The 27075-nt window shown below is 41.9% G+C and overlaps 1 protein-coding gene across 2 annotated transcripts in view; it reads left to right on the top strand.

The window, feature by feature from the left end:
* QPCT (glutaminyl-peptide cyclotransferase) overlaps nucleotides 1-27075 on the top strand; it is a 152361-nt gene that overhangs the window by 113349 nt on the left and 11937 nt on the right. For both annotated transcript variants that reach the window (XM_088472501.1, XM_088472502.1), the window contains exon 6: nucleotides 18924-19040. In XM_088472501.1, the coding sequence (XP_088328627.1) occupies nucleotides 18924-19040 (117 nt within the window). The remainder of the gene's footprint in view (nucleotides 1-18923; nucleotides 19041-27075) is intronic.

Here is a 27075-nt window from a genome sequence, read left to right on the forward strand (position 1 = left end):
CTCCTCCATTGTCCACAACATATTCTCCCCACTTAGGGCTGTAACTATGTACCCAGAGCATACAGTCATGGCCGCCCAATACATGGCACCCTTTCCCGGCACCTAAGAAGCCACCATTCACTAGTGGAGAGCTTCATTTCAGACCATCAGCTGCTGCCTTCGTCTGTCTATAGCCTGTCTGCATGCGAATTGCACAGTGTCAATTGTACTCTGTGACGGGGGAGGGCATCAAATTATAACTTGCCTCCGGGCGTCTGGGATGAACTTACGCCACTGCCAATTGCGCATGCATATGCATCGCAGTCCGCGTGCGCGAGCCGGCCACTGCAATCGGGACTGCGATCTGACTACCCAGACCCATCACAGAGTGATTGACAGGAAGTACCGTTTGTGGGTGGTTACAGGGGGGGGTGGTCGGCGAAACGCTGGCGTGGCAGTGCATTTGAACTCTATTGTATTGGCGTGCATAAATTATCCACTGCAATGCTCTACGCAGCCTGAGGCCTGATAGCGTGCACGGAAGTTAGCAATTTCTCGGTACCATCACAGCCTCACGCAACTTGCGTGAGGCTCTGATGGTACTCGATTGTACCAATGTTTTCGCAGTCTTGCTAAAAATTACGAATGTAGGTAAAGGTAAAGTGGGCGTCCTTATGTAGTGTTGCGGCAGCATAGCGATCGCAATGAATTAGCATACTATCGCAGTTAACCTGCATGCGTAATTGCACCTGCAATCACAATAGCGATTATTGCTGAATCAGACCCCCAGTCCGTTATAGCCAGTTCTTAGATCTGGTAAACAAGTCTCCTATACTATCTTGCACACCAATTTGGTTTTACCACTGAGGGCCATATTCATTTGCCGGCGAAAAGTCGTTATCGGGGATACTTTTTCACCGATGACGTCATTTTCGCCAATCTGGACTTATCCCCGTATTCAATTTTTCAAACTTTTGCGGAAAGTCAAAGCATAGAGCCCTGCTAAAAAGTATCACTTATGCATAGGTGTCAAAAAAAAGTGCAGTTTTGGGGCACATTCCAGAAACCACCCAGCACCCATTGGACTGTCCCCCAAAGGCAAACTGTGTCATAAGAATTTTAAAAAGTTACCCAGGACAACCCAAAAAAGTACTTTCGTTTTGGGGGCGAAAATAAAATGAAGTTGGGGGACAAACTTCTAAACTAGCGAAATAGACTCAGTGGGGTGTCCCCAAGTATGCCCCAGGTGTTTTTTTTTATTGCAGGTGGTTGCGGAGGGTGGATTTTTCAAGATTTTTAAAAGTTCACATTAGCCACTTTAAAATATGCTTGCACCCATTTTCATGTACCCCAAATTTGCTGGGACTACTCATTTTCCCCCCAGAAAACTTGCTAAATGCTATTCTTCATCACTATTTCAAAGACGCTAAACTGCACCTATTGAGACCACTTAAAGACCCAAAATACCTTCAGCAGGGCTATTCGGGGGTACCCATAGTGAACCCCCATGTCACAGCATCTTTAGGGGGTTTCCGGCTGATTTCCCCAGAAATTACAGCACTTTTCGCTCACTTAGTTTTCACCGGGTCCCGTTTTCGCAGATTTGGAATTGAATACGGGGATACGTGGGGATGAGCGCGATACTTTTTCGCACCCAAAACCTCCGATGTCGGCGAAAAGTCTGGCAACGGACTTTTCGCATCTAATTGAATATGGCCCTGATATTTGTTCTTACTGCAACCATCAGTTCCAGCCGATACCTCCAACCATCGGACTCTTATCAATTAAGTTCTGCAATTCTTCAACATCGGTCTCGAACCGATCAAGTTTATCAATTCTTCAACATCTGATTCAAAGCCCGATTCAGACCCGCTCGCTAGGCTGCGTTCACACGCAGCCTGCCGATGTTTGCAATCTGCGCATGCCTCGCAGTGTGCGAACTAGTCCATGCGATTGGGAAGCGTTTGCTTGCTGCTCATAGATAGCTCGCTAGAATGAGTGACAGGAGAAGCCGTTTGTGGGTGGTGATGGGATGGTCGATGGAAACGGGGAAGTGGTGGTGCAAACGCAGGCGTGCCTGATTGTCTTAACGCCGTTTCAGAGGCGTGCATAATTAAGATGCAGCGTCAGAATACACGTCACATGGTTGTATTACACACCAAAGCACTCGCAGTGCTTGCGGTAGGGTATGGGTAGGGTATGGTCAACCACAAGTGCTGCGTTCACTTTCATTGGTACTCGATGTTACTGATGGTTGCATACACATCCTGGAGATGACATGGGAAAGTGGGCGTCTTAAGACAGACTGATAGTCATCTAAGTACACACTGCAATCGTACGCCAAGACATAGTGGGTGTGCTAAGGCCTTGCCATGCAATCGCGGATTTGCATACTTTTGCTGCGTGCGAACGCATCTAGCGAGCAGGTCTGAATCGGACCCTCAATTCCATCAAGTTCTTCAAATCACCAACATCGGTCTCAAACAGATCCAGTTCTCAATCCAGCATTATCAGTCCCAATCTGATTTTGCTCATTCACTAAGTATTATATATTCAGTTCCATTCCAACCTGCTGTTCAATAAAGACTTTCTATTCATGTTCTCACCTTCGGGCCCATCATCCACTGCCGTATCTCTACCTCCTCACATCTATACATGAGGAGGTCCTTCCTCAAACCACCTAAGTTCATCCACACCTCTCAGATCTCTCCTTCAGTCTCTCTCGCCTGTTCCAACCCTCAGGCGTCACACTCTTTAGATGAACTCATCAGCTCTTTTGGCCTCCAATGTCATATTTATGCTGATGATACTCAAATCTACCTTTCCTTCCCTGACCTCAGCCCTCTTTTCTCACTCATTTCTCAACTGTCTTTCTGTTATCTCTTTCTGGATATTCCAGTGCTTTCTTAAACTTAACATGTCTAAGACTGAGCTGATCATCTTCCCACCCTCCTACATAACCTCACTTCCCACAATTTCTTTATCTATTGACGGCACAATCATCTCCACCGTCTGGAGGTGTTTGTTAACTTCTCTATTAAAGAACATCATATACTTTTGGTGAAGGTCCATAGATTCCATGCCTTGACTTATCCCTCTCCTTAAAACCACACATGCAGCACCTTTCACAGTTCTTCCATTTCCATCTTGCAGGATCAGACCCTTTCGCATCCGAGATGCTACTAAGACCCTCATCCATTTACTGGTCATCTCCTAATCTATCTTGCCTCTCTGACTCCCACCCCTCTCCTCTTCAATCTATCCTCAATGCTGCTGCTAGGCTCATCTTTCTCCCCAAATGTTCACCATTTGCCTCCCCTCTCTTGCAAGCCATTCACTGACTCCCCCTCCCCTTCAGAACCCAATTCAAGCTTCTCGCACTCACTTACAGAGCCCTCACCCAATCATCTTCCATTTACATATCTGACCTAATCTCCCTTCACACACCTGCCGCTCACTTTGCTCCACAAATGCCTTTCCTGCATGCTGATTACTTTCTCCCACTCCGATCTCCAAGATTTTGCCCGTGCTCCTCCCTACCTCTAAAATTCTCTCCCTCCCTCTATCAGACTATCCACCTCTCTACTAACCTTCAAATGGGCTAACAAGACCCACTTCATCAAAGACTTCCAGCTTTCATTCTAACCCACTGCTCCATGATCTTTGCTCACTGTCTACCCCATATCTGTCTGTCTGCCCTTCTCCTTTAGAATGTAAGATCTCATGAGCAGGGCCCTCTTTCCCCATGTGCTTCTCATTTTCCTTATTTATACTTCCATTTACTCCTAACTTCCTACAACGACACCTAACACTTTATTATTGACTAACTGCTGCCTATTTAAGTGTCATGATCGTTAATTTCAGCCAACTTTTTGTCCTACCTTGTTTGATACTGGTAATAACTGTTTTCTTGTATGCTCATTTGCTTCTGTACTTTGTAAGGCGCTGCAGAACCCTTGTTGCGCCATATAAATAAATGGTAATAATAATAATTTCTCCCAACCATGTCGATTTTGGTGGGATAGTCCAACTTTTTGGACACTGATCCACCGTTCCACCCGTGTCCTGCAGTTTCCTGTGAGGGTTGAGGGAAGTTAGGAGGTCGCCTCTTTCCCGCTGCTCTGCTTAGCATTGGGATGATTCAATAAATGACACAGTGCTGTTACATGCAGCATGTAATGATACATTGCGCCATTGTACACTGGATTGTGCAGTGTATACGGCGCGCACAATGTATCGTTGGGTCGCACCGTAGTACAGTGTGTACTCAATTTTCGTGTTTTCATAGCCTATCAAACATTCTTTAGACTCTCGATCCTGTCCCTACTCCACTTAAGGATGTTCCTGCAATCCTTATGGGAAACCAAAAATCAAAAACAAGAGAACGATCCTCTATAATGCAGTAAGGTCAAATATTTATTCACATAAACAAAAACACACTCACATTAAGGATGTGTAAAATCCAGCATATAACATATAAAATTACACAAATAGTGCCAATACGCCTACCAAAAAAAGTAGAAAATGTTTTAAGAGCAGGGTGACAGACCCTGCTGCTCCTGCACAAGTTGCTCCCTTCAATATCAGAAGTAAGATGAGTAAACACCATAAAAACTTACTTGAGTCCATACCTTTGCATCAATTTATAAGAGTAAAGAGAAACTTCAGTTTCAAAACAACAAATAGCAGAAATGGAAAATATTTTTCTTCAAAAGGATTATACTTAGGAGTCAATTTAGAGTGTCAAGGCTAAAATAGATTGTTTTAACAAATTCAATCTTTTAAAACAAAGCACTGTTAAGGGCATCAAAAAAAGTACTTTGAGTGGGCTTTTGTCATAAAATACAATTGAAACAATCAGGTGTTAGAATATTCAATATGAATTGGAAGGTATTATTACAATTCATAAAAAGGCTATGAATACTCTGCAAGAAAATAAAGGAGAGTACATAAGAACTAAAGGTTATCATAGATGTGGTCAATGTTTAATGTGCAGGAATGTAAAATAGACCACAAATAAATGCAGAGAAGTCAATATTAATGGCATTACATTTACTAACAGGTACTTTATTACCTATAATTTTAGAAATGTGTTTCATTTGTTTGGGTGTGTACTGTCTGGATTATTCTACATTGGGAGAACTACTAGACCTATGAAAACACGGATCTCAGAACATATTTTTATATCTTTTCGATGAAGACTGTTAAGTCAAAATGTGTCAAGTGAGAGACTTCCAGATGCACCACCAGAACATCTGGGATTGAAGGAGGTGACTCATGGAGGCGCAGAAGAAGCTGGAGCCCCAGCAGAGAAACAGAGAGAGGAAGGAGAATGGAGACAGTGCATCGGTCACCAGAGGAGAATGGAGATAGTGTATCGGTCACCAAAGGAGAATGGAGACAGTGCACCAGTCACCAGAGGAGAATGGAGACGGGGCACTGGTTAACAGAGGCGAATGGAGACAGTGTATCGGTCACCAGAGGAGAATGGAGACAGTGCACCGGTCACCAGAGGAGAATGGAGACAGTGCACCGGTCACCAGAGGAGAATGGAGACAGTGTAACGGTCACCAGAGAAGAATGGAGACAGTGCATTGGTCACCAGAGAAGAATGGAGACAGTGCATTGGTCACCAGAGGAGAATGGAGACAGTGTATCGGTCACCAGAGGAGAATGGAGACAGTGCACCGGTCACTAGAGGAGAATGGAGACAGTGTATCGGTCACCAGAGGAGAATGGAGACAGTGCACCAGTCACCAGAGGAGAATGGAGAGGGTGCACTGGTTAACAGAGGCGAATGGAGACAGTGCACCGGTCACAAGAGGAGAATGGAGACAGTGTATCAGTCACCAGAGGAGAATGGAGACAGTGCACTGGTCACCAGAGGAGAATGGAGACAGTGTATCGGTCACCAGAGGAGAATGGAGACAGTGCACCGGTCACCAGAGAAGAATGGAGACAGTGCATTGGTCACCAGAGAAGAATGGAGACAGTGCATTGGTCACCAGAGGAGAATGGAGATAGTGTATCGGTCACGTGAGGAGAATGGAGACAGTGCACCGGTCACCAGAGGAGAATGGAGACAGGAGACAGTGCACCAATTACCAGGTTTGCCAATAGACTATTGGGGAGAAATTTACTAAGAATCAGGTTTGGACGAGATTGCATTTCTGTGCGAGTTTTCCATGATTTTGCAACTCAGAGATTTACTAAAGGCAAACGCATGCAAAAACACAGTTCTGCATTGAAATAGACTGCAAAACACGCAAATAGAAGTCAAAAGACCATCGATCCAACATGCAGTACTCTCCATAGAAAGAAATACAACTTACTATGTGAATTTACTAAGAATCATGTTTAAAAACATGATAGAACACGGAGCAGAGTAGAAGAAATTAATATAACTGTTGTTGAGCTACAGTCAGGGGCATAAATATTGGGACATTGACAGAATTTTCATATTTTGGCCTCTAATCACCACCACAATGGCTTTGAAATGAAACAAACAAGATGTGATTTAACTGCAGACTTTCAGATTTAATTTGAGGGTAATTACATCCAAATCAGGTGAACGGTGTAGGAATTAACTCTTTTTGCAGAGCTTTTAAATTAATGTGGGCTACCCAGTCTTGAATAGCTTCTATGTTACCACTATCCAATGAAAAACTACTAGTTGATATAATACAACCCAGGAATTACATCTCTGATACTTCACATTTACCTTTTTGTTTTCATTTTCAGATAGTTGATACTCTCTCAACTTTTGCAGACTTTAACAAACTTGAAAATTATATTGTTTTACTGAAGAAAAATAAATTAGTATATCATCCATACATACCACCACAGACTTCCCTAAAAATCATCAGAGAACATAATTTATAAGATCCTGAAACACTACAGGGGCATTAGTTACCTAAAGGGCATCACTAGGTACTCATAATGACCAGTATAGGTACTAATCACTGTTTTCCACTCATCAACCTTGCAGATACAAATTACTTAAAAAGCATCTTGCAAATCAATCTCAGTAAATACATTAGACCCCGTTAACTGATCACACATCTCAGGAATCAGTGGGAGAGGAGTATGCAAGTTAAGCAATTTACCTCTAGGTATCTTGGATCCCCGTATCAAATCAATAGGGAATATCATAGGGAATATGAGGAGGTAACACATGTGCAACAATCTTACAGAAAACATAAAAAAACTCTGTAACTTTTTGTAAAAGAAAAATAGATTAATCCCACTGAGCTGACTTCCATTCATGCAGGTTAGAAGGCACAGATTCTGCAGCTATGTTTTCTCTTGCTCTCCAGAAAACACTGTATTCCAGGCCTGTGTTCCGTATGCACCCTGTAATGCATTTCAAATTATACCGCTTTAATACTAAAATTCTGGGTCTGACTCGGAGGTTGGAACAGGGTTCCAAACCGGACAGACCCTGAATTTAGCCGCCATCGACCCAGGATATTTCTGAGTCGGCGCTGTTCACACTGGAGCCGGGTCTGCAGTGACCCTGCTCTTCTGGCGTTGAAGTGGACGCTTGGAGATGACGTAATCTCCAAGCGTCTCTGAAGCCGACCAAACGACCGGTATGTGGAGCGCTCCAATTCATCATGACCCGGATCATGCCGTTTACACTGCAGGGTTTCACAGGTCATTCTCGTGTTAAACCCTGCAAGTTACCTGGGTTGGATTTCCGGGTCACCCGACCCGGGAATCCAACCCTGTCCCCTTTTACACCAAGGAGCTACTCGGGTTAACCCTGCAATAACCCGGGTTTTAGCTCTGGTGTAAAAGGTGTCGAAGCTGGATAATTGGCTGAGACAAGATCAGCTTAAAATTAGATCGTAAAGATGCCATCTTGCGACTGGCCGCAAGACGCCATTTTAGAAAATGAGATCGCAAGACGCCATTTTGTGAATGGCCGCCCAAGCGCCATTTAGGTAAACTCACACTTAAGTACATATGGCGATATTACTATTAGCATCATGCGATTGCATCTTTCACCATTTCTCATACACACATTAATACGCACAATTGCGCTGTTAACTAGTCACATATTAGCAAATGCATAAGATCCTGTATGAAAACGCTGTTTATTAGCTTCATGCGCACGCATCTGCCCCAAGTTAACTAGCGTCTTTATATCAAACCCCAAATACTTACACAGTACATATTCACATAAAAGGTCTCATAAGCTTTAAAGTATAAGATTCAAATTTGTTCATTTATTATAATTGCTGAGAAACAAAGGTTATTTGGTAGCTAAGGTTTAATACATGATAAGTAAGTCATGTTTGATATTATACTGATCTGCACTCTTTCAACAGTATTTTGATATCGTCAGTGTGAAGATCGCAACATGCATTCTCAACTTATGGACTGCAGAGACTTAAAGCACCGAAATGTACATTATATGACCAGGAAACCAGAGACAACCAGTTGTTAGAGGCTGGACTGTGTCTATTTGAATCAACCTGTTAAATGCTCTGCAACAAATGCATCCTCCTGGGAACCAATGGCATCAGCGACAAGCCTCTCTATTGTGTTGTCTGTTTCTGTGAGAGTATAAACGTGTGTGTTGTGACCCCAGACTGAGTCTTCTTGCTGAATGCTGATAGACGGGGGTTTCTTGCTGAAGCCTACATCTGGCCCAGAGCGCTGCGTATGTATAACTGTACTTGGGTCTGTATAATTCTTTGTGCTAAATTGTACTTAGATCATAGCGTGTAACTGACTGTACTTTTACTTGAAATATCACTTTGTGCTTTGGAACCACAGGTAAAAGGTCTGGAGTCTTTATTTACTATATGACTGCGTACGCAAAATAGCATCATCCTTAGAGGTTTATAGGCAGGATATTAGAAGGTATAGGCAGGAGTGTATAGAGGTTCTAATTCAATATCCTTAAAGGGGTATTAGTTACTGCTTCCTCACGCATCAGACGCATGACAATAAGTACAATATATTGTATATTACCTTTCTATGAGATTTAGGGCTCGCATAAGCCCCAAAATTCACAAAATTAATGAAAAATTCTATTTAACTTGATTTATATCTGGCCTAGCTAAACCCAGGACAGGGGCACTGTCAAAGTACTAAAGTACAGTATACTAAATGTTAGCTATACAAGTGAATATATTTTATGGATCAATCATTTGATGTTGCATGCATTTGATCTATTCTATGGTATGTTTATCTTCTGATGTTCCTACTAGTGTCCTTCTCTCCTATTTAATCTCTTCATATACCAGACAGGGTCTAGATGCTACTCCTTGCTTGATAAATTACAAATTAAATAGGATGTACCAATTAGGTAAAGGCTGGAGTATTTGAGAAAGAACATATTTTAGACATAGAAAGTGTCACAGATAGGAGATCAAATAAATGTGTAAACATCAGTGGCAAACGCAGGATTTGTAGTGGGGTGTTTCCAAATGCTTGCTTTTAGAACAAGTGTGGCCAGTCCATGAAGAGGGCATAATTAGCACTTAACCAGCTTTAATATGCATCATACAAAGTGTATTGTGTGTCATTATTCCAACATATACAGGACCAGCAATCACAGTAAGCCATTAAATATGGCAGTAGGGCCATCCTGCCTGAGCTTAATGTTTTTATTTCACATGTGGGCACCATTCCAGAGCATTGGAGCAAGTCTGGGAGTCTGAGGGAGCAGCAGAGGAACCTAGCACTGCCCTGGACATATATGTACATATTGGTCTCCTCATGCACTGGATAGAGTATTATATAGTATTAATAATTAACCCTTTTGATGGTCTATAACAGTGCACCCCTAACAGTACATGTTTTCCAGATCTGCTATTTGGTGCACAGGTGTTCTGTATATATTATGGATATATTGCAGAATGAGAAGTTGTCATTCTAAGGCTTGGTACAAAGGGGGTCATTCAGACCCACTCGCGGTCGATGTTCCCCACTGCGCATGCGCACGACGGCGGGAGCTCCGTCATGCGCATACGCGAGACCCGGCGAGCGAAGGACTTTCCATCGCTCCGGGTCTCGCACCAAAGGGGGCGTGCTGTCGATGTTGATTGACAGCACGCCCCCTTTGGTGGGCGTGCCGGGGGCGTGCCTGCCAGACGGAGGCGTTCCCATGGGAACGCCTACCGTCTGAAGCCGGCCCCACTGACATCACTAGTGATGTCAGTGGGAGTGATTTTGGCTCTAATAGAGCCAAAATCACTCCAGGGCTTGTGGTTGAGAAACCCGACCACAGGGTTTCACTCGCAAGTGCGATGGTCAAGACCATCGCGACCATCTTGTTGGACGCTCGTATATGCTGTGGGTGGTGACCCACAGCTATACGAGCGTCCAGGAGGACGCTCCATTTTAATGGAGGAGGGCCCTGATTCAGAGCGAGCGCTCTGGTCAGAGCATCCGGCTCTGAATCAGGGCAAAAAGTGCCCACATTGCATAAACTGTAAAACCCACATAATGGATGTAATCCCTATGCATTAGTATCTAGGGACCTAGTCTATGGAGGTAGGAACTTGTGTTGAATACAATGAAAATGTAATTGGGAAACTAATCATGATTTGTTCCTTGGGTGTACTTAGGAATTATCTCTTCCCTGCAGAATGTCAGACTGTAATTTCTCTTCATTTGAACTTTAGATTTATTTTTCAATGATTTACAGTTACTGAGATCTGAAGGCTCAAACATTTCAGCACTGACACATTTTGATATTGTTTTTTTGCTCTGTATTGTGTTGTACTATACAGGTTTATGAAATATGAATGTGTAATGGTTCAGTATAAAAATATATATAAAAAAAATTAATTAGGAGATTGAAAACATGTGCAAACCTACATTCATTAAGTCTCAGCTTGGATGGAAACGGCATGGAATAAGCATAAGCATGATACAATCCCTATGTTTCCTCTTGACTAGCATGAACACTGCTTCTGCAGTTCTAGTGGGAAGGTGGGGTAAATAAGAGACACAGGCCACACCACGTATTACTTTTCTGCTTCTTTCCTTCTTTTCAAAGACACCTTCCAAATAATCATTAAGAATTATATTGTGTCATCAAAATCACTAAAATAAATATAAATCCCCCAACGTAACTCTTACCATGCCAATTCATCTGTTTATTTCCAGACTCAGGTCTTATTATACAGAATGCATTTTCACGTCTGGATGTACTTGCTTAAATAAGGAGTGCTGTGTATGAAGGTACTTACATCAGGGGTTCTGTGTCAGAAGGTACTTACATAAGGGGTGTTGTGTCAGAAGGTACTTACATGAGGGGTGCTGTGTCAGAAGGTACTTACATGAGGGGTGCTGTGTCAGAAGGTAATTGGGAAACTAATTACATTAGGGGTGCTGTGTCAGAAGGTACTTACATCCGGGGTGCTGTGTCAGAAGATACTTACATCAGGGGTGCTGTGTCAGAAGGTACTTACTTATATTAGGGGTGTTGTGTCAGAAAGTACTTACAACAGGGATGCTGTGTCAGAAGGTACTTACATGATGGGTGCTAAGGTACTTACATGAGGGGTGTTGTGTCAGAATGTACTTACATGAGGGTTGCTGTGTCAGAAGGTACTTACATCAGGGGTGCTGTGTCAGAAGGTACTTACATCAGGAGTGTTGTGTCAGAAGGTACTTGCATCAGGGGTGCTGTGTCAGAAGGTACTTACATGAGAAGTGTTGTGTCAGAATTTCTTACATCAGGGGTGCTGTGTCAGAAGGTACTTACATCAGGGGTGCTGTATCAGAAGGTACTTACATCAGGGGTGCTGTGTCAGAAGGTACTTACATCAGGGGTGCTGTGTCAGAAGGTACTTACATCAGGGGTGCTGTGTCAGAAGGTACTTGCATCAGGGGTGCTGTGTCAGAAGGTACTTACATGAGAAGTGTTGTGTCAGAATTTCTTACATCAAGGGTGCTGTGTCAGAAGGTACTTGCATCAGGGGTGCGGTGTCAGAAGGTACTTACATCAGGGGTGCTGTGTCAGAAGGTACTTACATCAGGGGTGCTGTGTCAGAATTTCTTACATCAGGGGTGCTGTGTCAGAAGGTACTTACATCAGGGGTGCTGTGTCAGAAGGTACTTACACCAGGGGTGCTGTGTCAGAAGGTACTTACACCAGGGGTGCTGTGTCAGAAGGTACTTACATCAGGGGTGCTGTGTCAGAAGTTACATCAGAAGTGTTGTGTCAGAATTTCTTACATCAGAGGTGCTGTGTCAGAAGGTACTTACATCAGGGGTGCTGTGTCTGAAGGTACTTACATGAGGGGTGCTGTGTCAGAAGGTACTTACATGAGGGGTGCTGTGTCAGAAGGTACTTACATCAGGAGTGCTGTGTCAGAAGGTACTTGCATCAGGAGTGCTGTGTCAGAAGGTACTTACATCAGGGGTGCTGTATCTGAAGGTACTTACATGAGGGGTGCTGTGTCAGAAGGTACTTACATGAGGGGTGCTGTGTCAGAAGGTACTTACATCAGGAGTGCTGTGTCAGAAGGTACTTACATCAGGGGTGCTGTGTCTGAAGGTACTTACATGAGGGGTGCTGTGTCAGAAGGTACTTACATCAGGGGTGCTGTGTCAGAAGGTACTTACATCAGGAGTGCTGTGTCAGAAGGTACTTACATAAGGGGTGTTGTGTCAGAAGGTACTTACATCAGGGGTGCTGTGTCTGAAGGTACTTACATGAGGGGTGCTGTGTCAGAAGGTACTTACATGAGGGGTGCTGTGTCAGAAGGTACTTGCATCAGGAGTGCTGTGACAGAAGGTACTTACATCAGGGGTGCTGTGTCAGAATTTCTTACATCAGGGGTGCTGTGTCAGAAGGTACTTACATCAGGAGTGCTGTGTCAGAAGGTATTTACATCAGGGGTGCTGTGTCAGAAGGTACTTACATGAGGGTTGCTGTGTCAGAAGCTACTTATATGAGGGTTGCTGTGTCAGAAGGTACTTACATCAGGGGTGCTGTGTAAGAATCAGGGACACTGTGTCAGAAGTTACTTACATCAGCGGTGCTGTGTCAGAAATAACCTGGATTTCACTAAACCCAGATAATGGGCGGTATGCATGATGCATCGCATTCGGAATGCGAAGCATCTTGCCACCCTTCGCATGCATGCCGGCATTAGTTATGCCAGTATGCATGAAGAAAATCACAAAGGACAGCTCTCTCGGTAAGAACTGTCCTTTGCCAATGAGGCACTTCCAGATCTATGACCCAGAATGCCCTCTGGTGTCATTCTGTGCATACGCAGAATGGCACAAGCACCGTGGGGGGTGCTGGGAGTGACCGATTGGATCTCTCTCAGAGCACTCTCTGGATAGAAGCCCATAGGCTTCTATAGGGTAACGCAATCAGGAGATGGCATTACCCACCGCCTCCAAGCCCCAGAATGCATATGAGAAATGAGGTCAAACCCACTTTTTTGTGGGTTTGATCGCTTTTCTCCCTTTGCTTCATCCCGCTCAATATGTTTTATGCAGGAAACACCAGTGATCATATATTTTCCTGCCTGTTATCAGGTACATACTGTGGTGCATGGGGTAGAGATCCCTAGGCACTGCTTTCCCTATGTCTCTAATTATCACTTGGATGTCCAGTAGGACACATAATCAGTATATAAAAGTTGGGTACCTTTGACCTTCTAAGCATGGGACAGGTCTTGATGTACTTGATTTCAAGGAAATGATTAAGGTGGCTTAGGTTTAGCCTCCGAAACCAGGAGGAAGAGGTGGCAGCTGTCTCAGCAACTATAGTAGATAGGCTGGTGGGGTAACTAAACTGCTCTAGAAGCCCCAAGGAAAGAAGCAAGTCTTGTTTGAATTAGTTAACTATACTTTTATCATATATAGTTGAAAACTATATAGTTAAAATCATACACTTTAAAGCAATACAAGATACATTTAGTATGTTTACTTTACTCAAGATCTTACACATTTTGAAAACAAACACAACCATTTTTTATTTTCAAACTTTCATGCCAATAATCATGGGCTTAAAGGGCAACTCTATCTGTGTGAGATATTACCTTTCCAGAACTCTACCTGTGTTAGATATTACCTTTCCAGAACTCTGTGTGAGATATTACCTTTCCAGAACTCTACCTGTATGAGATATTAACTTTCCAGAACTCTACCTGTGTGAGATATTACCTTTCCAGAACTCTACCTGTGTGAGATATTACCTTTCCAGAACTCTACCTGTGTGAGATATTACCTTTCCAGAACTCTACCTGTCTGAGATATTACCTTTCCAGAACTCTACCTGTGTGAGATATTACCTTCCAGAACTCTGCCTGTGTGAGATATTATCTTTCCAGAACTCTACCTGTCTGAGATATTACCTTTCCAGAACTCTACCTGTGTGAGATACTACCTTTCCAGAACTCTACCTGTGTTAGATAATATATTACCTCTCCAGAACTCTGTGTGAGATATTACCTTTCCAGAACTCTACCTGTATGAGATATTAACTTTCCAGAACTCTACCTGTGTGAGATATTACCTTTCCAGAACTCTACCTGTGTGAGATATTACCTTTCCAGAACTGTACCTGTTTGAGATATTACCTTTCCAGAACTGTACCTGTGTGAGATATTACCTTTCCAGAACACTACCTGTGTTAGATATTACCTTTCCAGAACTCTACCTGTGGGAGATATTACCTTTCCAGAACTCTACCTGTGTGAGATATTACCTTTCCAGAACTCTACCTGTGTGAGATATTACCTTTCCAGAACTCTCCCTGTGTGAGATATTACCTTTCCAGAACACTACCTGTGTTAGATATTACCTTTCCAGAACTCTACCTGTCTGAGATATTACCTTTCCAGAACTGTACCTGTGTGAGATATTACCTTTCCAGAACACTACCTGTGTTAGATATTACCTTTCCAGAACACTACCTGTGTGAGATATTACCTTTCCAGAACTGTACCTGTGTGAGATATTACCTTTCCAGAACACTACCTGTGTGAGATATTACCTTTCCAGAACTCTACCTGTGTGAGATATTACCTTTCCAGAACACTACCTGTCTGAGATATTACCTTTCCAGAACTCTACCTGTGTGAGATATTACCTTTCCAGAACTCTACCTGTGTTAGATATTACCTTTCCAGAACTCTGTGTGAGATATTACCTTTCCAGAACTCTACCTGTGTGAGATATTACCTTTCCAGAACTCTACCTGTGTGACATATTACCTTTCCAGAACTCTACCTGTGTGAGATATTACCTTTCCAGAACTCTCCCTGTGTGAGATATTACCTTTCCAGAACACTACCTGTGTTAGATATTACCTTACCAGAACTCTACCTGTCTGAGATATTACCTTTCCAGAACTCTACCTGTGTGAGATATTACCTTTCCAGAACACTACCTGTGTTAGATATTACCTTTCCAGAACACTACCTGTGTGAGATATTACCTTTCCAGAACTGTACCTGTGTGAGATATTACCTTTCCAGAACACTACCTGTGTGAGATATTACCTTTCCAGAACTCTACCTGTGTGAGATATTACCTTTCCAGAACACTACCTGTCTGAGATATTACCTTTCCAGAACTCTACCTGTGTGAGATATTACCTTTCCAGAACTCTACCTGTGTTAGATATTACCTTTCCAGAACTCTGTGTGAGATATTACCTTTCCAGAACTCTACCTGTGTGAGATATTACCTTTCCAGAACTCTACCTGTGTGACATATTACCTTTCCAGAACTCTACCTGTGTGAGATATTACCTTTCCAGAACTCTCCCTGTGTGAGATATTACCTTTCCAGAACACTACCTGTGTTAGATATTACCTTACCAGAACTCTACCTGTCTGAGATATTACCTTTCCAGAACTGTACCTGTGTGAGATATTACCTTTCCAGAACACTACCTGTGTTAGATATTACCTTTCCAGAACACTACCTGTGTGAGATATTACCTTTCCAGAACTGTACCTGTGTGAGATATTACCTTTCCAGAACACTACCTGTGTGAGATATTACCTTTCCAGAACTGTACCTGTGTGAGATATTACCTTTCCAGAACTCTACCTGTGTGAGATATTACCTTTCCAGAACTCTACCTGTGTGAGATATTACCTTTCCAGAACACTACCTGTCTGAGATATTACCTTTCCAGAACTGTACCTGTGTGAGATATTACCTTTCCAGAACTCTACCTGTGTTAGATATTACCTTTCCAGAACTCTGTGTGAGATATTACCTTTCCAGAACTCTACCTGTGTGAGATATTACCTTTCCAGAACTCTACCTGTGTGAGATATTACCTTTCCAGGACTCTACCTGTGTGAGATATTACCTTTCCAGAACTCTACCTGTGTGACATATTACCTTTCCAGAACTCTACCTGTGTGTGATATTACCTTTCCAGAACTCTACCTGTGTGAGATATTACCTTTCCAGACAGTTTTGTTTAATTACAAAGAATGTATGTTGTGGTGCTGAAAACATAAAAAATGCACAATATACAAAAAATAAAATAAAAAAAACAAATGTTTATTTCCTTATAATAGGTAAGAATAGCTCCTGGGAGTACATGAATAATACAGTTTGTCAGTAAGTAAACACAATGTAATCAAACCCTCAAAGTTTTACTCCCAAAGCAAAACTTATTAACAGCTAGTAAACTCTGAAATGATGCACTGCAACATTAAAACAATGAAAACTTTGTGCCCTGTCCTTATCTAGGGATAGCAGCGCCAAAGTGGAGAGGCAATGTATGAATGGTCAGTGGCACTGACCATTCTGACAGCTGCAGCTGTCGTTGCCGCACGCACAGCACTGTCTCTGGAAGTGGTTGTTGCTGCACTCTGGGCTGTGCACGGGAGATCTCTTTGTGCTTGCAAGATCTCACGCATGCCCAGTGGAGCCGGCCGGGAGGTGAGACAGCACGCGCAGTTACCGTTTTCCTCCCTATCGCTCCATCATACATCTCTCCCACTTCAATGGACGGGTGGCTGGTGTGTGCAGTCACATGGAGTGTATAAATCTGTAATTGGGAAAGGGTGGCAGTGAATAACCCAGTGGTCAGCAGTGATAAAAAAGGATCTGTGAAGCCAACTGTCGTTTGAGTAATCTAACACAATCACCCGTACCTTTAAAGTGTTTCCCTGCACTTTGGACAGCTTTGTCAGGAAGTGGGTGTATGTTGAATAGAGTCCGGTGAGGGTTAAATAAGCATCTCCTTGATGGAATTTAGGTGTTTGCTCTGAATCAATTTAGTTGCCCTCACTGTCCTCCCATAGTTCTTTTTCACATTGTTAAATACATAGACAAACTAAGTATAAACTCTTTGTAAAGCATACATATATATATATATATATAAAAATAAATATAAGTAGATATATAAAAGAAATCTCTTGACATGGTTAAAGATAGAAACTACCTAGAAGATATTGAAATATATTTAATTTGAGACATATTGTGCCTCAATGGAGAGAAATAAATATTTAGAAAAAATATTTAGAAAGATATATGTAAAACACATATAGTTCCCAATCCCCCCTCCCCAAATATAATCGAGCCCATTTTTTTTTGTATTGGTGGGTGGGGGTAAACTATATGTGTATTGTAAATTTTTTAGTGGTCTGAGCACCACAACATATATTCGTTGTATGTTTTTTGGTGTTGGTGTGAGGATCGGCGTTCCCCACTTGTTGTGTTTGGCTGCTGGCACATTAGCAGTAAAAGTTAGGTGGTTCTGAGGAGTGCCAGGATTTATCTGTTAGTTTTGTTTAATTGTAAGTTCTGGCCTCTACATTGAAAACATCTGTATCAATATATCAGATCATTTGACACATCTACGTGCAATGAAAATAACCCAGAGGATTGTCACTGAGGATGGACTTTTAAACAGGGACCTTCATATGGATGTTTATAAATACCAATACTGATTTAGTTACCTAATAATTGTATCCTGTTTTTTATGTCTTTTTTTACAATACTAAACAAAATCTCTCTTTGGTGTATTTTTTTTTTTTTTATCTAAGCCATCTACTTGGTATCAAGCTTGTGGCCTTCAGTGGAGGTGATTTTCTAAGTCAAGATACATTTTCTATTTTAGTTTATGTTGAGTTCTATTTTATGTGACTTTTCACCTTTATAATGCACAGTTCTCCTGTAAGAAGAAGCTGAGAATATTGGAAGTGTTATCTTGCTGCTATGACAGCTGCAGTGTCATTCATATGGTTTTAGACATTGAAAATGTTACATTTGTCTCAAAGAAAATTCATTGTTACAGGTGCTCGGTATATAAAGTATCTGAAAAAATATCTAGAACATTAGACCCTGAAAAAATATCTAGAACATTAGACCCTGTTTTCTGCTTAAAAATAGGGAGTTTAACCATACCATTTATGGTCAGGATGAACTTTAAGGCTTACAAAAGAAAACTTTGATTTGATTACAAATACATTGCTGCAGAAAAGCTTCACATAGTGCTAATATATGCATGTCAACTTCCTTGTTACTTCTGTTTACCTGCGCAGAATAGTCAAAGTAAATGGAGAGTTCCTGTCACACATGAACATTGGGCCATTTCATATGGTAAAGCACCCATTGGTCACTAGACACGACTTCTCACTTTTTACAAACAGTGTCAATATAAAAAAAAAAATCAATCAAGAGACCAGATGTTCTTGTTTGTGTAACTACATTATCTAAATAAATAGTCACAGATTTGAATTACAATAATTAAATTATATATACAACCTTACTTGACTAACAAATATTATTATACTAACATATTTTTCTCTACTGTCACTTTGGTTCTATAATCTATACATAAGTATGCTCAATAATCTATCAATAATTCTGTATGGCACAGCATTACACTACAAAGCTGTAACCTGTCACAACACAGCTGGAAAGTTAATGTTTATTCAACCTCCTAGTGAATAAAAACTAATGTGATTATATTTTATTCTGTTTAGAGAGAAGACTCCATAATCTTGGTTTACTTGAAAATCATCCTACTGAAACCTTATATTTTCTAAGCAGTTTGCGAGCTAGACAAGTGGATGATGACCATGTTCCATTTTTACAAAGGGGTAAGAAAAATAACTTGCACACTTCTAGTGATGATGCTGCAGAATTTCTCACTCAAATAAAAATAAGTAAATGGTAATGATTTCTGATTATGTCAAGTTATAGCACTAAATAAAAAGTGGAACATAAATGGGTAAAATAGAAGATTTAATGTACAAACCAGCAAAGGCAAATTGGCCATAACTCACTTAGAGTATTTCTGGTGGGCCAGCTGGTTATATAGCCGCCGACTTTTATTTTTAGAAACTTTTTTACGAGTAAATTAAATAAATAAATAAAATAATTTACACCAGAGGAAGGGTCTGGGTCCCCCTGAATGTTGCACATTACACTTTTCACTACCTTTGTCTACAGTAAAATAGCTCTTAATAGCATATAATAATCTATGTTCCAGCTGTTTGTGTGTAGCTTTATTCAGTGATATTCTGTGTTAATCCAGTAAACAAATCACCTGCAGCCCCAGTATCTATGATAGCAACATTATTGACAGACATTGTGGTAAGCTTATCTTAACTAGTACCAAACTCTTTTTGAAGAAGCACATAATAGATGAGATTTCTGTGTCTTTAAATGGCATCTAAATCGCTGTATCTTCAAACAGAAAAAAGAGAAGCATGATCCCTCTTTCCATAGTATGGGCACAAGATAGTCATCTCTGGTTCTCCTTTTGATTTTGATGGTTAGTGGTACCATATTCTCTAGGATCTTGGAACTGGATGTTAAACCAAGAGGCAAACGGATTGCGCAGTAATGGATCATTGAGTTTGCAGTCTGTAGGCCAACAATGTCAGCACAATATTCTTCAACTTCAAAGAGATTGGCGGTTGGTCTTAGCTGAGGTGAGATGGTCAGGGTTGTCATAAATGATGTCACGCTTGAGGGTTGGTTTGGTTAGGAACAGGCATGGGAGGCTGAAGGGGAGATCAGAGATGTGTGAAGGAACTTGGGTGGCTTGAGCCAGGACTTCCTCATGTAATGATGTGAGGAGATAGAGATACGGCAGTGGATGATGGGTTCGATGGCAAGGACAGAAGTAGAATGTCTTTATTAAACAGCTGGTTGGAATGAGAACTAGAGATGATAATGCTGAATGAATGAGCAGAATCGGATTGGGACTGAAGATGCAGGAATGAGAGCTGGATCGGATTGAGACCGATATTGATTATTTGAAGAACTTTATGGATTTAAATCCGATACGGAAGAATTGATGAACTTGATCGGTTTGAGACCGATATTGAAGAACTGACTTGATATGAGTCCAATGTTGATGAATTGATGAACTTGATCAGTTGGAACTGGTGTTGATGAATTGAGGAACTTAATTGATTTGAGCCCGATGTTGATGAACTTGATCAGTTGGGACCGATGTTGATGAATTGAAGAACTTAATTAATATGAGACCAATGTTGGAAGCATTGGATGAGACTGATGGATGGAGGTATTGTCTGGAACTGATGGTGGCTGTAAAAACGAGTCTCAGTGGTAAAAACCAGACTGGTGTGTAAGATGGTATAGGAGACTTGTTTACCAGATATAGGAACTGGATATAACGGACTGGTACTGGGAGCTCAGCACTGAGCTGTAACTTCAGCAAGAAGTGACGTTGTACTGGCAACAGAGGCCAGTTTAGAAATGGAATTTATAGGGGAGGATCCCCAGGGATTGGATGCAGCGCTCTCAGTGGTTGAAAAGCATCAGGTGACAGAGTTCAACATGGCTGCAAATCATAAATTAAGTTGGCACTTGGCAATTTTGCACTTAAAAAGCAGCTAAATGGGTGTTTGTCCACCTGATATTATCCTCACCCAGACAGACGTGCACATACAATAAAACTAGACAACATCCCTCTGCGCCTTAAAAAAACAGACAGTAGCATTTATCTTATTACTGTGATATCTTAATCTCCTTAGACCGAAATTCTTTGCAAAATGTTTGCAATAATGAAAGATGTGTATTCCAATGGTCAGACATGTAAAGATACAAACACGTAAAACCTAGTTCGTTTCCAATGTCCAGTTACAAATCCAATGCTATGTCAACACAATTTTATAGCAATATGTATCTTTCATATAGTGATGGATAAACTCCAAGAGATATGTAATATTCCAGCATCAGTATAATAAAAAATAGTTCTAATATGATAAAAAGTAGAACATTTTAATAAAGCAGGATCCAAGTAGCAAACTCCAGATGTTCACAACTGACACAACCAAATAATAATGATGAGGGTGGCTTCCGACCAGAATAAGTAAAAACGGTGCATGTAAAAACCAAGTAGATGTTCTAATTTTCACAAAGAAACCACTGCTTCAGATGGAAAACACTGTCTTCTCCTGGTGTGGTCGGTCGGCAATTCCCCCTCTCTTTTCCAACGCGTTTCAAAACAGTCCTTTGATCTTTATCAAGGCATGAGCAAATGTGTCCCCCCTCCAGGTTTATATACCCAGTGGAGCTAAAGAAAACTAATTGCTGGGCGGAGCCACCCTCATTTACTGCAGATAATAATACATTCATAAAATAGTCTTATAAAACTATCTAATACATAATGCTTCTATCTAAAAGATAACATTCTCAATGGGATCGCTGTAAAAATCACGTACGCTTTAAAATTAAACCTACATTTAATTCAATCAAACTGGAGCTTTCAATACTTCCGGTCTGGCAAATAAACATATCCCGCGGTTTCTCAACATTATAGTTCCTCCTCTATTTTTGATAAAAAACTAATGTTCCTGCTGAGTACAACACTCTAAAGGTGCATACACACACAACAATTTTGTAAATGAACGATTTTATTAAACGATTTTCGTTAATTTTTTCAAGGGAAAAATGAACGAAAAACGTTTACTAATATCGTTCATTTACTAAATGTAATGATCGATTTTTTTGAATGAAAAACGATTTTTGCATATTCCCTGAATGAAAATCGTTGAGTTGGTCAGTCTGACTGAACTACAAACTACAAACGTGAACGCGCATGAACGATAATCGTTCATCGCTTTAACCTAGAAAGTGAACGATTTTTTGAACGATAATTGATATTGATAATCGTTCAAAAAATCGTTGCGTGTGTATGCACCTTTAGGGGTACTTTACTAAGCACTGGTTTTGCACATCGCCAGCAAGTTGAAATACAAAACTATTCAGCAGTTTTGATGGAGATTTGTAAATCTCTGTCGAAGTCCATGTGTTTTATGGTGGATTTGTAGTGATTTTTATAATGGGATCTTGACCAAACTGCCATAAAATTGATGTAAAACTGCCACATCTGTCTGGCCATTTAGAAGGAGAGGAATCACAATACATATAAGGAGGCAGATACTGTAACACTGGCAATTCTCTTATGAGGGAAATGCTATTTTAGAAATATATTAGTAATGGTACCCGATGTATGCCGGGTAACCTCAGTCTGCCTCAAACTCGTCCCCCTGCCCTTCTACCCATACTTAGTGCTGTCAGTAGTTATTCCCCAGAGCAGTGGTCTGATCATTTCCTTCGCTGCAGTGGAAGCCATTGGTGTTGGGTGGCATGTTGCCGACTAATACTGCGCATGTCGGAGAAGGGAAAGATGTTAGTTGATTATAATACAGAGTAGTGGGAAAAGTATTGTTTTAAGAGAACATTGTTATTTACTAATTATATTAAAGTGGCAATTTTATTTAACCCCTTCGCTGCAGAGGATGAGTGGGCTTGTCATCCACATATGCCTTAAAACTGGCATGTCCCCAGGTTACTTACCTTCTCCCCACTGACACTAATCATTGGTGGGGTGTTGGGGGATTATCGGGACCAATCCCAGAGCTGTGAAGTTGGCATGTGCACCAATGTAAATTGTTTTTAAATAAACTTTAAAATTATTGCCAGAGATGGGGGGAGGGACTTTAAGTCTCTATCTCTTCAGCCCTAGCACCTAGAGATATGGGGTATCCTTGTTTTAAAGAGAGGAGTCCCATCTTTCAAATATGTGCCCTCATAGAGGTTTTTGCTTGCTGATCGGTATGATAATCTCCATGCAAAACAGAAAAATGAAGGAAAACCAGGAAGGTCTCCCCTCTACCTGGCATCCATGAAATCAGGGGCACACATTTTAAATAGAGGGAGTTACCTCTTTGAAATTATGGGTCCCCTTAGTACTTTTTGTCTGCGAATCACCTATGATCACCAGACAATGTCGTGCTGATCTATGGATAACGTATGTTTTCCGTATATGGGGGGAAGGCACTACGTGACACCGGCAACTTTGTGGGCACCCATATTTGAAAGAGGGAAGTCCACTCGTTACTGTCACCAGACAATATTACCCCGAGCTACGGAAATCATAACTTTTACATATATGTATGGGAGGGCACTACGTGCCTTATCACATCCATAAATAATCTGTAAATGTGGGATAACTCACAGAGGGGTGTCCCCTGTTTCAAATTATGTGGTCCCTTTAGCAGCTATTGTCTGGTGATCCCCTGTGATCATCAGACAATATTGCCCAGCGCTATAGAAACAATTATCTTTCCATAGGTGGGGAAAGGGCATATTGTACCCATCTGCCCCGCACTGGCCCGCACACACATAGTGGCACCCTATCTTGAAACAGGAAAGTCTCATCTTTCAAATGATTTGCCCCCTAATAGTTATTCTCTGGTGATCACCAGACACTGGGCAGGATACATGACGCTTTGCAATTTGCATGCGATGCATCCCACAACTCATCACATGCTTGCATGAAAAAAAAAATCATGTTGCATGATGAAGAAAAACGCAAAGGACAGCTCTCTATGTAAGAGCTGTCCTTTGCGAGTGAGGGACTTCCGGGTCTGTGACCCGGAAGTCCCTCTGGTATCCTTCTGTACATGCGCAGAAGGGCGCCCGCTGCGGGGTGTGCTGGGAGGGATCCGATTGGATCCCTCCCAGGGGGGAGCCGTGAAAAGAAGCCCATAGGCTTCTACTGGACAACGCCATCTAAAGATGGCATTGCCCACCGCATTAGGGCTTAATGCATATGACAAATGCGGTCAAACCCCCGAAAACTGCATTTTCGGGTGTTTCACCGCATTTCTAAAAATTGATGCATCCTGCCCAATAACTGAAATAGTACACAAAGAATAAAATGTTCCACGGTCAGAGGAGAACCAAGACAGCGAAAATTTGGAAAAAAATGCATTTTCAATTAGAGTGCATATTTTTTTTTGTCAAAACCTACACATAGAATTCTGCTTACTACTATTTTGGAAAGGTGAATTGTTGGTGAAACAAGAACCACAAAGTATATGTTTCTGGTGCGTAGAAGGTGAAAAAAAAAAATCATGTTTCAATAGAAACATTTTTTTGTCCATATGAGTAACATTTTTATGGACAATGAATTAAAAGACAAATGTATTCTCTGAAAATAAAACGTTTTCTGAAAAGATATAGGCCCTCATTCAGAGCCGTACGCTCTGAGCAGAGCGCACGCTCTAAATGAGGGCCGGCCTCCATAATTATGGAGCGTCCTCCTGGACGCTCGTATAGCTGTGGGTCATCACCCACAGCCTATACGAGCGTGCAGTTTGATGGCCGCGATGGTCTTGACCATCGCGACCATCGCCACTGCGTGCCGGAGCCTGTGGTTGAGGCTCTCAACCGCAAGGCCCGGAGTGATTTTGGCTCTATCAGAGCCAAAATCACTCCCACTGACATCACTAGTGATGTCAGTGGGCCGGCTTCTGACGGTAGGCGTTCCCTTGGGAACGCCCCCATCAGGGAGGCACGCCCCCGGCACGCCCACCAAAAGGGGCGTGCTGTCAATCAACATCGACAGCACGCCCCCTTTGATCAGACACAACGAGCGAAGGAAAGTCCTTCGCTTGTTGCGTCTGGCGCATGCGCACGACGGAGCTCCCGCCGTCGTTCGCATGCGCAGTGCACAACATCGACCCACTTGCGAGCGGACAGCCGCTTGCGAGTGGGTCTGAATCAGGCCCATAATTTCTTTGGTCACCGCATAAGAAAATAATTAATTTTGATAGTGACAATGCAAGTATAAAAAAATTACCTCAGCACAAAGGTGAGAAAACCCTAGGCAGTGAAGGGGTTAAATGTTAATTAGTGTTTGAAAAAGTTTTTCATAGTGAAGCATTTATCATTTTCTTTCTATATACATGGTGTCCACATAATAAAATAATAAATGCTAGACTGATCATTAAACACATTATTAAACTCCAATCAGCAATTAATGAATATGGCCCCTTTAATATAATTAATAAATAACAGTGCTCTCTTAGTAAAATGAAACAATAATATTCCCACTAATATATTATAAAAATAGTATATCCCTATAAGAGAATTATCAATGTTATCTGCCTGATTCTGAGTGGGAAGCTGCAGCGCCTGTGTGTGCGTCTTTGCTGGTATTGCTTGTGTGACTATATACACCTTCCCTGGTGTATCTGATTGTGCAAGGACTGAGACCCCCACTTGCAGCGTGATTATATGCTGAAATAATGGTTGACGCTTTAGACGCAACCATCAGTCGAACTTGCACTAGCCCCATGGTACAGTAGGTGCAGATCCCACGTTAGAATATGGCCTCAAATATGAACGATTATGCATCTGAGTTCACAACCACTTCACGTGACAAACTCGTAAGACCGACCATCTCAATGCGTCCGATTAGCCAGCTCCCTGTTATGATCCAGTCAACAGCAAAATACATTTTCAAGAATCAGGACATTTCTGAGAACAAACTTTTCAACTGCAACTGCGACTGTGCACACAGGCCAGTGCCACTTTGAGGCATGCGCAGTGCCACTTAGAGGCATGCGCAGTGCCACTTAGAGGCATGCGCAGTGCCACTTAGAGGCATGCCCAGTGTCAATTAGAGGCATGCACAGTGTCAATTAGAGGCATGCACAGTGTGACTTAGATGCATACACAGTGCGACTTAGATGCATGCACAGTGTGACTTAGAGGCATGCACAGTGCTACTTACATGCATGCACAGTGTGAATTAGAGGCATGCCGTGTGACTTCGCGGGTGCGAACATAGCGCGCGTACCGTTCTCTGGTGCGCAACTCGCACCATGCGTGGCGTTGATTTGCCGCAAAAGTGGCAAAGATGCAAGAGGACACATCTGTACAATGAAGTTCATTCATAGCCTACTTAGGGTCTGTACACAAATAGTAAATCAGAGCAGCCTTTTCACACTTGAACCAAATAGAGTAAAGCAGCTTTAGATTGGTTACGATTGGACAGCCCCCTGTCTGTATATATGTTTAAAAAAAAAAGAAGATGCAAAAGAAAGAAGAACATCCCATATTATTGGGGGAAGGGTTTACAAAGGGTCACACAAGTGTTTATTTAAATTAAAGGACATTTAATACGGTGTAGGTGTTTTTGTTTTTTTATTATTTTGCTATTTGGCACTACAGGTGTTAAATGCCAGGGCATGCTGATGCTTGTAGTTCTACAAGACCCAGTATGATCTGGCAATCTTGGGTATGCTGTCACTTGTAGTTCTACACAAGCCAGTATACCAGACAGTAATGCCAAATATTACAATTCTGTTTTTGGACTTTTTACAATAATCACTTCAACATCCACTGCCCAAAGGTTTGTAGTGAAATCCCAGAGATAGCCACACAGGGCAGTATTTTCCTACTAGGGGCCTGTTATAGTATGCTCAGCCCAGTCTATTGAAGCTGGCTGCGATACTTTGCAATAGCCTCCTGTCATTCTTATATGTGTCTTCATGCAGGTCTACATTGCTTGCATTTGCAAGAACAAATATTTACTGCACTATGCTTATGTTTACCTTAGGGGTGAGCGGGTTCGGATTTCTGAAATCCGAACCCCCCCGAGCCCCCCCGATCCGAGTCCGATCCGAATCAGGCTCGACTTTTCCCGCCTGACTCGGATCTGAAATCGAGGCAAAACGTCATCATCCCGCCTTCCGAGTCTCGCGGGTTTTGGATCCTATATAAGGTACCCACGTCGGCGCCATTTTCTCACTCGGCTGTGGACAGTGAAGAGGGAGGGTGGGAGTTAGGGCTGTGTAGTGTAGT

The sequence above is a fragment of the Taudactylus pleione genome, unplaced genomic scaffold, assembly GCF_031769625.1.
Source record: "Taudactylus pleione unplaced genomic scaffold, aTauple2 ptg000125l, whole genome shotgun sequence".
In the NCBI taxonomy this organism is placed as follows: Eukaryota; Metazoa; Chordata; class Amphibia; order Anura; family Myobatrachidae; genus Taudactylus; species Taudactylus pleione.